The sequence below is a fragment of the Pristiophorus japonicus genome, chromosome 9 (assembly GCF_044704955.1).
Source record: "Pristiophorus japonicus isolate sPriJap1 chromosome 9, sPriJap1.hap1, whole genome shotgun sequence".
In the NCBI taxonomy this organism is placed as follows: Eukaryota; Metazoa; Chordata; class Chondrichthyes; family Pristiophoridae; genus Pristiophorus; species Pristiophorus japonicus.
In genome coordinates, this window is record NC_091985.1 from 152,524,463 (window position 1) to 152,537,777 (window position 13,315).

General features: G+C 42.8%; 1 protein-coding gene across 8 annotated transcripts in view; it reads right to left on the reverse strand.

Moving 5' to 3' along the window:
- Window positions 1–13,315, reverse strand: part of afdna (afadin, adherens junction formation factor a) — a 282,635-nt gene that overhangs the window by 79,571 nt on the left and 189,749 nt on the right. For all 8 annotated transcript variants that reach the window (XM_070889970.1, XM_070889971.1, XM_070889972.1 and 5 more), the window contains 2 exons: window positions 11,454–11,652; window positions 1,058–1,161 (listed from right to left, as the gene is read on the reverse strand). In XM_070889970.1, coding sequence (XP_070746071.1) covers window positions 1,058–1,161; window positions 11,454–11,652 — 303 coding nt within the window. The remainder of the gene's footprint in view (window positions 1–1,057; window positions 1,162–11,453; window positions 11,653–13,315) is intronic.

The following is a 13,315-nucleotide window of genomic DNA, read 5'->3' on the forward strand; positions in this document are numbered from 1 at the left end:
CCGGGCAGAGGTCGGGTCGTTGGGGGGGGGAGAAGCGGAGGTCGTGTCGGGGTCGGGGGAGAGCGCGGGTTGAGTCCCGGGGAGTGGGGGAATGGAGTCGCGTCCAGTCAGGAAGAAGGAGGAGCTGGGAGTGGGAGGCCTTATCCACGCAGCCCCAGTGAGGCCATTCAGCCAGAGTTAGGGGCTGCGTGCTTCAGGCCCCTCCCACACAGTTTTGGGCGCCTGGAGCTACTGCACATGCGCGCCCACTGTAGCGCGCATGTGCAGAGGTGCCGGCGCTGTTTTCAGCGCAGGGACCTGGCTCCGCCCCCCCACAGCTCGTGCTGCGCCGCGCCCAGCTCCAGAGGACCTGCAGGGAGCGGGAGAATAGGTAAGTTTTTATTAGGCGCACTTTGTGGTGCGAAAAACAGAAGTCCAGGTCGGGGCTGTGCCGTTCTAGGCGCGGCCCGAAACTTGGGCCCATTATGTGGCACTTTATCAAACGCCTTTTGGAAGGTCATGTATACCATGTTAACCGCATTGCCCTCATCAACCCTCTCTGTCACCTCATCAAAACACTCAATCTAGTTAGTTAAACACGATTTGCCTTTAACAAATCCGTGCTGGCTTTCCTTAATTAATCCACACTTGTCCAAGACTGTTCATTTAGTCCTGGATTATCGTTTCTAAAAGCTTCCCCATTACCAAGATTAATCTGACTGGCCTGTAGTTGTTGTGTTCATCCTTACACCCTTTTTTGAACAAGGGTGTAACATTTGCAATTCTCCAGTCCTCTAGCACCAAATACATTAGCAGGATTAAATGTGGTTGATTCTGAACTCTTTAAACTCCTCCCTGAAGGTTTTATTTAACTTTGCTAGTAGTCTCTCTTGTATTTAATTAATGCCAACTATCTCACGTCAATACATTTTAAGGTACACTTGCACACCATACAACTGTGCTATAAATACACCCTTAGTCAATGTATGTGCTCCGAATCCTTTATATGACACTGCAATATTGAGGGAGGGAGGCACATATACACACACAGAACATCTACTCTTTAGAACCAACCTACCAACTCAGTAGCATCAGGTGGAAAATGGCTTTCGTAGTCTGCGCTCTCAAAATAAATTGTCCAAGTGCCAGGTGATCGTGAATGAGGTGTTAGCCTACAAAAGCCTACAGGAAAGAACACATTGTGGTTGGTAGTGTATCTGTAAAACTTGGAGCTCAACATTACAACAAAAATGAGGATTTACTGATCTGATGCGGAGAAAGATGCAAGCTCCTAGTCCATTGGTCAGTTTTTAGAAAGACCCTGATCACTCACTACTGTAGGTCTTTTTAAAAAAAAAAGGAAATGCTATAGATGAAGGTTTCTTTTATCTATAAAGTATACTTAAAGTATACTTTATAGATACACAATTTTGGTACCAATCCCAAGAAACTTAACTGGATCAGCCACATAAATACTGAGACATCAAGAGCAGATCTGCGGTGAGTGTCTCACCTCCTGACTCCCCAAAGCCTTTCCACTATCTACAAGGCACAAGTCAGGAGTGTGATGGAATACTCTCCACTTGCTTGGATGAGTGCAGCTCCGACAACACTTAAGAAGCTCGACACCATCCAGGAAAAAGCAGCCCGCTTGATTGGCACCCCATCCACCACTTTAAACATTCACTCCCGCTACCATCGGCTCACCGTGGCTGCAGTGCGTACCACCTACTAGCTGCTCTGCAAAAACTTGCCAAGACGTCTTCAACAGCATCTCCCAAACCCTCGATCTTTACCACCTAGAATGACAAGGATAGCAGGCGCATGGGAGCGCCATTACCTCTAAGCTCCCCTCCAAGTCACACACCATCCTGACTTGGAAATATATCGCCATTCGGTCATCGTTGCTGGGTCAAAATCCTGGAACTCCCTCCCTAACAGCACTGTGGGACCACCTTCACCACACTGATTGCAGCAGTTCAAGAAGGTAGCTCACCGCCATCTTCTCAAGGGCAATTACACCCCATGAACGAATAGAAAAGAAAATTTTCAGAGGTGACAAATTTATTCAGATGACTTTGTAAGAAAAGTTACCCAGGAAAACCAGGTAGTACATAGAGATGCCGCTGTCATATCATAGGAACAGGAGTAGGCCATTCAATTAGAAGCCTGTTCAATTAGATCACATATTTCAAAATTGCTTAAGTTTTAACCAGCAAAACTGCATTACGTATACAGAGGTGAATTCCATGGATCTCACTAGATTATGTATCTCATAACCTCCCAGTGATAACGAGGATCTCATTAATGCAACCAAAGAAAAAGCAGATAACTGAACAAAAACTACAAATCTGAAAGAGATATATACTGGACCACACGGAGGTTTGTCAAGATCTGACTAGTTAGAACAAACATTGCAGATGTAAAACCCGGACTTTGATACACATAACATTTGCCTTTACCTCTGATTGACTCTTCGTGTATTTTCTGCATTTTCTGATTAAAAATAAAATCTTGGACAAAGGACACTTTTTTTTTTTTACAATGGGTAACAGAAATGTTCTTATTCATCAGCACTGTACTAGATTGTCATTGGTGGCACAGCATAAATTCACAAAATTCTAGTTTGGTGGTGTGAGCACTATTGGGCAATTACAGTTACTTGGTAATGCTACTATATTGCCTGGGAAGTGGTTTCAAGTTTTGTACATTTTAGGATTTTAAATAATACTTGAAATTGTATGTCTACCCACATTGAAATGTCAAACAACTTCATAATTATTTTGGGAAATCGGTGACATGTGACCTAACCAAACATGCCAGCCACTTTATTGCCGTCCTACAAATGGCCATGAGATGAATGACCAGTTAATCTGTTTGGCTGTTATTAGTTGAGGGAGGAATGTTGATCACATTTGGTTGAACTCTGCTCTTCAAGTTGTGTATTAAGATCGTTAATGTCCACCTAAGCAAGCAGATAGACCGGTGTGTTCAATATTTCATCCAAAGGTATCACCATCAAAAATGCAGCATTCTCTCAATATTTGACTGAACTGTAGGTCGATATTTTGCCATTTTGGGGCTCAGACCCATAATTTTTGAAAGCGATGAGTGAACTACCAACTAAACCAAGCTGACATTTAAGATCAGGTAGTTAACAGGTAAATGACATTAGCCTCTAAGCACAAGATAGGTTGAACACAGTTAGGATTGCACAAACATCGTGCAGGAATTATGGTAGACACACTGTCCAATCAGAATCTTTCCCAATCCATCTTGAACTACAGGTGTTATAACTGGGCTGAGACTGGATCAACTACTTCTGTTTCTGAGCTCACCAAAAACCCACTCGAAATGTATTAACAAATGCGAAATGAGGTTACCACCACAAAGAAGCACTTAGTGAATATCCTTGGGATAAAGCCAGCAAAATAGACCACTGCATTGCAAGTGCAGCTGTGTGATGCAGAACCTGAGGCTCTCTCTGATCCCAGTATGTAAGCATGCAGTCTTCAGATGAACTATACCTATTCAGTTTCTCCTTGGAGACATGACAGCTCAAAGATCTGGCAGGTTCCGAGTCATTAAAAACCTTTTCTTTTTGATTTTGTAACTGACAAGAATAGTGACCAGGAGATAGAAATAACATACTGATCTTCTCATATTTACAAAGCAAGAGAGGTGTCTCAACATGTGCTTTTATCAGGCACACAGTCCAGTTTTGCAGGAAACAAAGGAAAATCTACAAATCAGGTGGAGGGCACTGACTTGGTACTGGTGAAGTCTATTTATGATTGACAGCTCTGTAGGCAAAAACTGCTCAATCTAAATAAAAGCTTGGCAGCACTTTTTGTAGTTCAATAGTTCTCCTCTTCATTCAACTGCCGCTTGTGTGGAAGTAAATGCAGACTTCAGTTTGCATCTCATGTAAAATCATTTCATTAAGAATGCAAGTCTTGTTGACTTTTGCTTGAAAAGTCATTGGGAGGTCATGAGTGATAGTATAATCTGCTTTTGCTTCTGTTTAATTGTACTGGTTAATGAACTCGATTCTTTCTTCATGGCCTGAGATACACAGTCTGTCAGTGCTATTTGTCCATCAGTTGGAGACCCCAAGAAAATATGAGACATCTCTTGAGCTGCTTATAGTATAAGGTGATGTTTATTGTTCTTCCCAGACACACTACCTCCCAGATTACTTTGTACACAAGATCATGTTTTGGTTCTTAGAACGTGTTGGGCTCTCTATAGTACTTATCCTTTGTGCCAAGGGTGTTTGGTCGGTGTCCAAATTATAACCTTTGGTTTCTTCTCCCACCTCACTATTCACTGTCATTCAACAGCTTGAAAACCAAGGTGGGTTGAATACTTTTGGGGACAACAAATTAATGGGAGTAAAATGCTAAATTTTACTGGCCTGACAATCAACAATAACTCCAGCAAACAACATTTGCTGCACTGCATAAATGCAATTTGTTCCCTTGCCTAACATGTAAACAATCCTGAATTCAATGCAGCAAGTGGAGGGAACAGCATTCAACATTTCCTCAATCATCATCTAAACATAGGCTGCAACCAGCTTCTGATTAGCAATCTTGTTGTGCGAGACCCCTTGGGAAGAGTGACCATAATATGATAGAATTCTTTATGTAGATGGAGAGTGACACAGTTAATTCAGAAACTAAGGTCCTGAACTTAAGGAAAGGTAACTTTGATGGTTTGAGGCATGAATTGGCTAGAATAGACTGGCAAATGATACTTAAAGGGTTGATGGTGGATAGACAATGGCAAACATTTAAAGATCACATGGATGAACTTCAGCAATTGTACATCCCTGTCTGGAGTAAAAATAAAACGGGGCAGGTGGCTCAACCATGGCTAACAAGGGAAATTAAGGATAGTGTTAAATCCAAGGAAGAGGCATATAAATTGGCCAGGAAAAGCAGTAAACCTGAGGACTGGGAGAATTTTAGAACTCAGCAGAGGAGGACAAAGGGTTTAATTAAGAGGGGGAAAATAGAGTAAGAGAAGCTTGCAGGGAACATAAAAACTGACTGCATAAGCTTCTGTAGATATGTGAAGAGAAAAAGATTAGTGAAGACAAACTTAGGTCCCTTGCAGTCGGATTCAGGTGAATTTATAAATGGGGAACAAAGAAACGGCAGACCAATTGAACAAATACTTGGGTTCTGTCTTCACGAAGGAAGACACAAATAATCTTCCAAAGGTACTGGGGGACGAGGGTCTCGTGAGAAGGAGGAACTGAAGGATATCCTTATTAGGCGGGAAATTGTGTTAGAGAAATTGATGGGATTGAAGGCCGATAAATCCCCGGGGCCTGATAGTCGGCATCCCAGAGTACTTAAGGAAGTGGCCCTAGAAATAGTGGATGCATTGGTGATCATTTTCCAACAGTCTATCGACTCGGGATCAGTTCCTATGGACTGGAGGGTAGCTAATGTAACACCACTTTTTAAAAAGGGAAGGAGAGAGAAAGCGGGTAAATATAGACCGGTTAACCTGACATCAGTAGTGGGGAAAATGTTGGAATAAATTATTGAAGATGAAATAGCAGAGCATTTGGAAATTTGGTGACAGGATCGGTCCAAGTCAGCATGGATTTATGAAGGGGAAATCATGCTTGACAAATCTTCTAGAATTTTTTTGAGAATGTAACTAGTAGAGTGGACAAGGGAGAACCAGTGGATGTGGTGTATTTGGACTTTCAAAAGGCTTTTGACAAGGTCCCACACAAGAGATTGGTGTGCAAAATCAAAGCACATGGTATTGGGTAATATACTGACGTGGATAGAGAACTGGTTGGCAAACAGGAAGCAGAGAGTCAGGATAAACGGGTCCTTTTCAGAATAGCAGGCAGTGACTAGTGGAGTGCTGCAGGGCTCAGTGCTGGGACGCCAGCTCTTTACAATATACATCAATGATTTGGATGAAGGAATTGAGTGTAATATCTCCAAGTTTGCAGATGACACTAAACTGGGTGCCGGTGTGAGCTGTGAGGGACACGCTAAAGGCTGCAGGGTGACTTAGACAGGTTAGGTGAGTGGGCAAATGCATGGCAGATGCAGTATAATGTGGATAAATATGAGGTTATCCACTTTGGGGCAAAAACACAAAGACAGACTATTATCTGAATGGCGGCAGATTAGGAAAAGGGGAGGTGCAATGAGACCTGGATGTCATGGTTCATCAGTCATTGTAAGGTGGCATACAGGTGCAGCAGGCGGTAAATGGTATGTTGGCCTTCATAGCTAGGGGATTTGAGTATAGGAACAGGGAGGTCTTACTGCAGTTGTACAGGTCCTTGGTGAGGCCTCACCTGGAATATTGTGTTCAGTTTTGGTCTCCTAATCTGAGGAAGGACGTTCTTGCTATTGAGGGAGTGCAGCGAAGGTTCACTAGACTGATTCCCGGGATGAACGGACTGACATATGAGGAGAGACTGGATCAACTGGGCCTTTATGCGTTGGAGTTTAGAAGGATGAGAGGGGATCTCATAGAAACATACAAGATTCTGACGGGACGGGACAGGTTAGATGCGGGTAGATTGTTCCCGATGTTGGGGAAGTCCAGAACCAGGGGACACAGTCTTCGGATAAGGGGTAGGCCATTTAGGACTGAGATGAGGAGAAACTCATTCAGAGTTGTTAACCTCTGGAATTCCCTGCCGCAGAGAGTTGTTGATGCCAGTTCATTGGATATATTAAAGAGGGAGTTAGATATGGCCCTTACGGCTAAAGGGATCAAGGGGTATGGAGAGAAAGCAGGAAAGGGGTACTGAGGGAATGATCAGCCATGATCTTATCGAATGGTGGTACAGGCTCGAAGGGCCTACTCCTGCACCTATTTTCAATGTAAGGAGCCCCTCTTGCATTTTCTTTGCGTTTGGGGGGGGGGGGGGGAAGCGGGTGCATGGGGTGTTACGGTGTTGGGATAAAAGTGGCACACCACAGCAGGCAGTTAAGAAAGGCTTAATGCCTCATTCTGGTTCCAATGAGTACAACGTTAGGTACTGACCATGCCTCAGCTGTCCCTTTACAGTTGTTTGTGGGATTTCCCAAGGTTTCCCATGGCCCCTTTTCAACCTTTTCAGCAATGCCTCAACCAATTCCTCAAATAGCCTCTTGTCTGAGAAAGGGTGCTGCTGTACTGACTCCCATGTCCAAGAAATCCAAATAGTTTTGCTACCTGGTCAGCCTGTGCTTGGATGCTGCAGAGCGTAATTATTTTTAGACCAACGTAGATAGAATGGTTATGCACAAATTTAATTCAGTGCGCGTGGTATGAAGCAGGAATGGGGACCTTTTCCTGCATAGCCATTCATTAGATTTTGAGCCTGATAAACTATAGGTGAATTGGTCAGGGGCTGTCAAACATAGAAAATAGGTGCAAGAGCAGGCCAATGTGATCATGGCTGATCATGCAACTTCAGTACCCCACTCCTGCCTTCTCTCGATACCCCCTGATCCCTTTAGCTGTAAGGGCCACATCTAACTCCCTTTTGAATATATCCAACAAATTGGCCTCAACAACTTTCTGTGGTAGAGAATTCCACAGGTTCACAATTCCCTGGGTGAAAAAGTTTCTCCTCATCTCGGCCCTAAATGGCTTACCCCTTATCCTTAAGACTGTGACCCCTGGTTCTGGACTTCCCAAACATCAGGAACATTCTTCCTGCATCTAGCCTGTCCCGTCCCGTCAGAATTTTATATGTTTCTATGAGATCCACTCTCATTCTTGTAAATTCCAGTGAACATAAGCCTAGTCGATCCAGTCTTTCTTCATATGTCAGTCCTGCCATCCCAGGAATCAGTCTGGTGAACCTTCACTGCACTTCCTCAGATTTGGAGACCAAAACTGTACACAATATTCAAGGTGTGGCATCATCAAAGCCCTGTACAACTCCCTGCTCCTATACTCAAATCCTCTCGCTGTGAAGGCAAACATGCCATTTGCTTTCTTCACTGCCTGCTGTACCTGCATGCCTATTATCAATGACTGATGTACTATGACACCCAGGTCTCGTTGCACCTCCCTTTTACTAATCGGTCACCATTCAGATAATATTCTGCCTTCCTGTTGTTGCCACCAAAGTGAATAACCTCACACTTATCCACATTATACTGCATCTGCCATGCATTTGCCCACTCACCTAACCTGTCCAAGTCACCCTGCAGCCTCTTAGCATCCTCCTCACAGCTCACAATGCCACCCAGCTTAGTGTCATCTGCAAACTTGGAGATATTACATTCAATTCCTTCGTCTAAATCATTAATATGTATTGTAAAGAGCTGGGGTCCCAGCACCGAACCTTGTGATACCGCACTAGTCACCGCCTGCCATTCTGAAAAGGACCTGTTTATTCCCACTCTTTGCTTCCTGTCTGCCAACCAGTTCTCTAACCATGTCAATACATTACCCCCAATCCTATGTGCCTTAATTTTGCTACTAATCTTGTGTGTGGGACCTTGTCAAAAGGCTTTTGAAAGTGCAAATACACCACATCCACTGGTTCTCCCTTATCCACTCTACTAGTTACATCCTTAACTAGGTTTAATGTAGCACTTCTGCTTGTCTTAGGTACTGTCAGAGGGTGGACACCTCGGTGATGAGGGAACCTGGTACTGTACTGAATGATATGGTTGCCAAAATAAGGATGGAGAACATTTTTTTTTTGAATATTACTTGAATTGCCTAATTGCTGTAGATTCAAGTTCACAATTTGCATTGAGAAATCAGCAAATCAGTTGGCTGCACATCTTTCTATTTTCCTAATTGCCCCCTACATCTGAAAGTGTCAGCACTGAATGGTGTATGGTTCTGCGAGCACCAGATTAGATATCTCACATATTGGATAACTCTAGATAGTGAGGTTTATTGGGAGTTGGGGTGATGGAGGGGCAGGGAGATCACAGCCACAGCTGGTCTTGGTCTGGCCTGATGTCCACGTGTGCACCCTTTCCAACAGGAGCCCGTGATCAGGAGTGAAAAACTGGCTGACTTCTCTCCATCCAACTGTAGTGTTCCACTGCCATTCAAAAACAGGCTAATCAACAAAGGGATCAAACCAACAATCTTGCTGATTCAGTATCATTACAGATAGTCCATTTACCAAATGATTCACTGGGAAAGCCCTGGCTGTGAGTTTAAAAGAACCTCCATAAATACTGGCTTTCACAATGCAGGATGGAAAAACAATGACAGAGAAAACAAAACCTGGACATTACACCAGTAACATGATAAAGCCTCATCCTATATATCAGATGTTTGAACATTTTGACAAAGAACAAATGTTCATCATAAACTGCGAGTATAATCATAAATGTACAAAAACATTTTTTTTAAATCTGCCAATTCTTTTCCTTTTTTTTTTAAGAATTCCTTGCTGGGGTACAGTTCATCTTTTACTTCACCTCATTAAAAAAAAACTTTATTCACCTGTGAGTTCCTACAGCATGCATTAACACATATCAGGTGGGTAGGGCAGTGGTTAAAAACAACTCAGCCTTGCCTGATCCTGTCCCTGCGACACACTGCCACATGCACCTCTAGCTGGATAGCAATCGATAGTGGGATCCCTGCCCAAATGTCGTTCCTAATTCAACAGCATCTACCAGTACACCCGCTAACTCAACACAGACTTGGGAAATTCTTGCTCCATATAATTAAGTAGGATTTCAAAAAGGGAAAGTCTTGCTTGACCCACCCCATTGAAATTTTTGAAGAGGTAACAGAGAGTAGACAATGGTAATGCAGTAGATATAATTTATCTAGATTTTCGAATGGCCTTTGATAAGGTACCCCTTAATAGACTGATGAACAAGGTCAGAGAATGTGGAGTCAGGAGACAAGTAGCAAAATGGATTGCTAGCTGACTTCAAGACAGAAAGCAGTGAGTAGGAGTTAAAGGTAGCTATCCACAGTGGCAGGTGGTGTTCCACAAGGATCAGTGCTAGGACCACTGTTGTTCACAATTTATATTAACGATTTAGACGTTGGAATCAAAAACAATTTCTAAATTTGCGGATGACACCAAATTGGGGGCGAGTCAATAGTGAAGAGGACTGCAACAAATTACAGGAGGACATTAATAAACTTGCAGAGTGGGCATATAATTGGCAAATGAAGTTCAACACAGGCAAATGTGAGCTATTACTTTTTGGTAGGAAGAATAGAGAGGTCACTTATTACTTGGAGGGCGACAGTCTAGGTGGGGTAGAAGAACAAAGGGATCTGAGAGTACAAATACATAAATCGCTAAAAGTTACGACATAGGTTATCAAGGCCATAGAAAAATCAAACCAAGCATGAGGGTTTATTTCTCGAGGTATAGAATTGAAAAGTAGGGAAATTCTACTAAACCTATTTCGAACCTTGGTTAGACCACACCTAGAATACTGCGTACAGTCTGCTGGTCGCCATGTTATTAAAAAGGATATAGAGGCACCGGAGAGGGAACAGAGAAGATTTACAAGGTTGATACCAGAGATGCGAGGGTATACATCAGGAAAGGATGAACAGGCTGGATCTCTTTCCTCTTGAAAAAAGGCAGCTGAGGGGTGACCTAATAGAGGTCTTTAAAATTATGAAAGTTTTTGATAAGAGTGGATAGAGAGAGATCGTTTCCACTTGTGGGGAAGAGTATAACTAGAGGCCATCAATATAAGATAGTCACCAAGAAATCCAAGAGGGAATTCAGAAGAAAATTCTTTACCCAAAGAGTGGTGAGAACGTGGAACTCACTACCATAGGGAGCGGTTGAGGAGAATAGTCTAGATGCATTTAATGAGAGGCTAGGCAAGCATATGAGGGAGAAGGGAATAGAGGGTTATGCTGATAGTGATAGATTTAGATGAGGAAAGACAGGAGGAGGTTCGAGTAGAACATAAATGCCGTCATGGACTGGTTGGGCCTGTTTCTGTGCCATATATCCTATGTAATCTTATGTAAATTGGAGAGATTCAGGGGAGCCCTGACTTATTTTAATACAAAACACCTGCAGTGCATAAAGAGAAACAGGTTGGTTACAATCTCATGAAGTAGTAAGTTTACTGAGCGTGCCAATCAATTTTGGGGCACATGTACAGGTTACTTCAAGTTTGGTGATAACTTGTAGATTTACATTTTAAATTATTTTGAGATGATAATCAGATACCTGAGCTATAACTTAAGAAAACAATTAGTTCCTTTGAAAACTAGTCATACCAGCCATCAACTGAGATAATGGAAAATAACATGAAAAATTTGGTAAAATTCTGAAGCAAGTTTAATTACTAAAGTGGCAAGTTTTCCAACAAAGGTGTTGTCTGGCAGTACAAACAATTCCGATACATCAATTTCTAAAAAGGAACACCGCATCCAGCAAGGAATTTTGTAATATTCCTGCCTTTAGCAAAAGCAATGGAACATTTTCAATTATTTTACCACCATGAGCAATACAAAGGAAAAAAAATTACCTCTCTGGCAGAGTGGTTCTAAGAATTCCTGAAGGCCATTAGGAATGTTCCTGACAACATCACAAGAATATCCATCTTCAGGCAACAGAAAAGGTAACTGTAGGTCAGGGTCCTCTTCCAATTGCACCTCTCTACCATCACTGCGAGCAAGTTCATCGGCTGTGTTCTCTGCTAACGCCACTACATTCTCAATCAACTCCTAAAAAAGCAAAAATCAATTGGTCAGTATACATGACTTAAAAAAAAACAGGAAGGGAGGAACAAGTTTTATGTTACATCGCATTACATTTATCGATGCAAATTCAATAACTAGCAGATTGAGAGAGTGTGGATTGCATGACGCATTAGTATTTTAAAGAGCTACATCAGAGAGTGACACGAAGCAAAATTCCACGTACCATAAGAGAGAAGCAAAAGGGAGGAAGTTGTCTGTGGGGAAGGGAAAACATTCCAAGGAAAGTTACCTTCTATTCTCGTGCATTGATTAATGGCCAAATTGAAGGCAACACTGAAGGAGATCTGGGAGTATATCGCCTACACGCTCTGAGTTTGGAAGAGAGACCTGGGGTAGTGTTTTTGTTTTCTAAATGAAGTATTTTTGACAGCTATCAATCTTAAAATATTTTGAACATAAAATACAATATACCTGAATAATTCAAGCAATAGGTGCTGCTGTCTAGAGATGCACTAATAGGTAGAACTACGTTTTACCACTTTTAGCCACAGTTTAGCTGTGCACAGATTGGGTGGGGGAAGAGATGGGAGATGGGGGAAGAGAGAGAGAAGAAATAAATTACATTGAGTTAAGGGATTCGAGGAAAGCTGTAGTGGATTGAGTGTAGACAAGGGCCCATGTTTGGGTTGGTGCTTTCAAAACAACAGTGAGCAGTTTTTTTTTACATTTGTTCTTAGTATGCCATTCCTTGTTGCCGAGTCAAAGCAAATTGTGTGGGACTGGAGTATCATAGCATAGTGCTTATGTTACTGGGCTAGTAATCCAGAGGCCTGGACTAATGATCCGGAGGCATGAATTCAAATCCCACCACGGCTGGGGAATTTAAATCCAGTTAATTAAATAAATCTGGAATAAAAATCAGTAATGGTGACCATGAAACTACTGGATTGTCGTAAAACTCCAAATGGTTCATTAATGCCCTTTAGAGAAGGAAACCTATCGCTTGGCTTATGTGACCCACAGCAATATCGTTCACTCTTAACTACCCTCTGAAGTGGCCTAGCACACCACTCAGTTGTAACAAATCACTATGAAAAATTATAATAAAACCAGACAGACCAGCCGACATTGAACTAGGAACTGGATTCAGACACCCATCTCAGTTGACCCCGCAAAGTCCTCTTCGCTAACATCTGGGGACTTATGCCAAAATTGGGAGAGCAGTCCCACAGACTAGTCAACAACAGTCTGACAGTCACCCACCCACACACACAAATATGTTTCAGCCAATGTCCCATATTCCTCCATCATCACCAGCCCTAGAGGTCCTGTCCCACCAGCAGGACAGACTCACCAGAGGTGGCGGCACAGTGGTATATAATTGGGAGGGAGGAGCCCTGCGAGTCCTCAACATTGACACCGAACCCCAGGAAGTCTCATGGCTTCAGGTCAAACACGGGCAAGGAAACCTCCTGCTGATTACCCCTACCACCCTCCCTCAGCTGATGAATCAGGAGTCCTCCATGTTGAACAGCACTTGAAGTAAATAATGGGACTAAAGGCAGACAAGTCCCCTGGACCTGATGGCTTGCATCCTAGGGTCTTAAAAGAAGTGGCTGCAGAGATAGTGGATGCATTGGTCGTAATCTACCCAAATTCCCTGGATTCTGGGGTGGTTCCAGCGAAT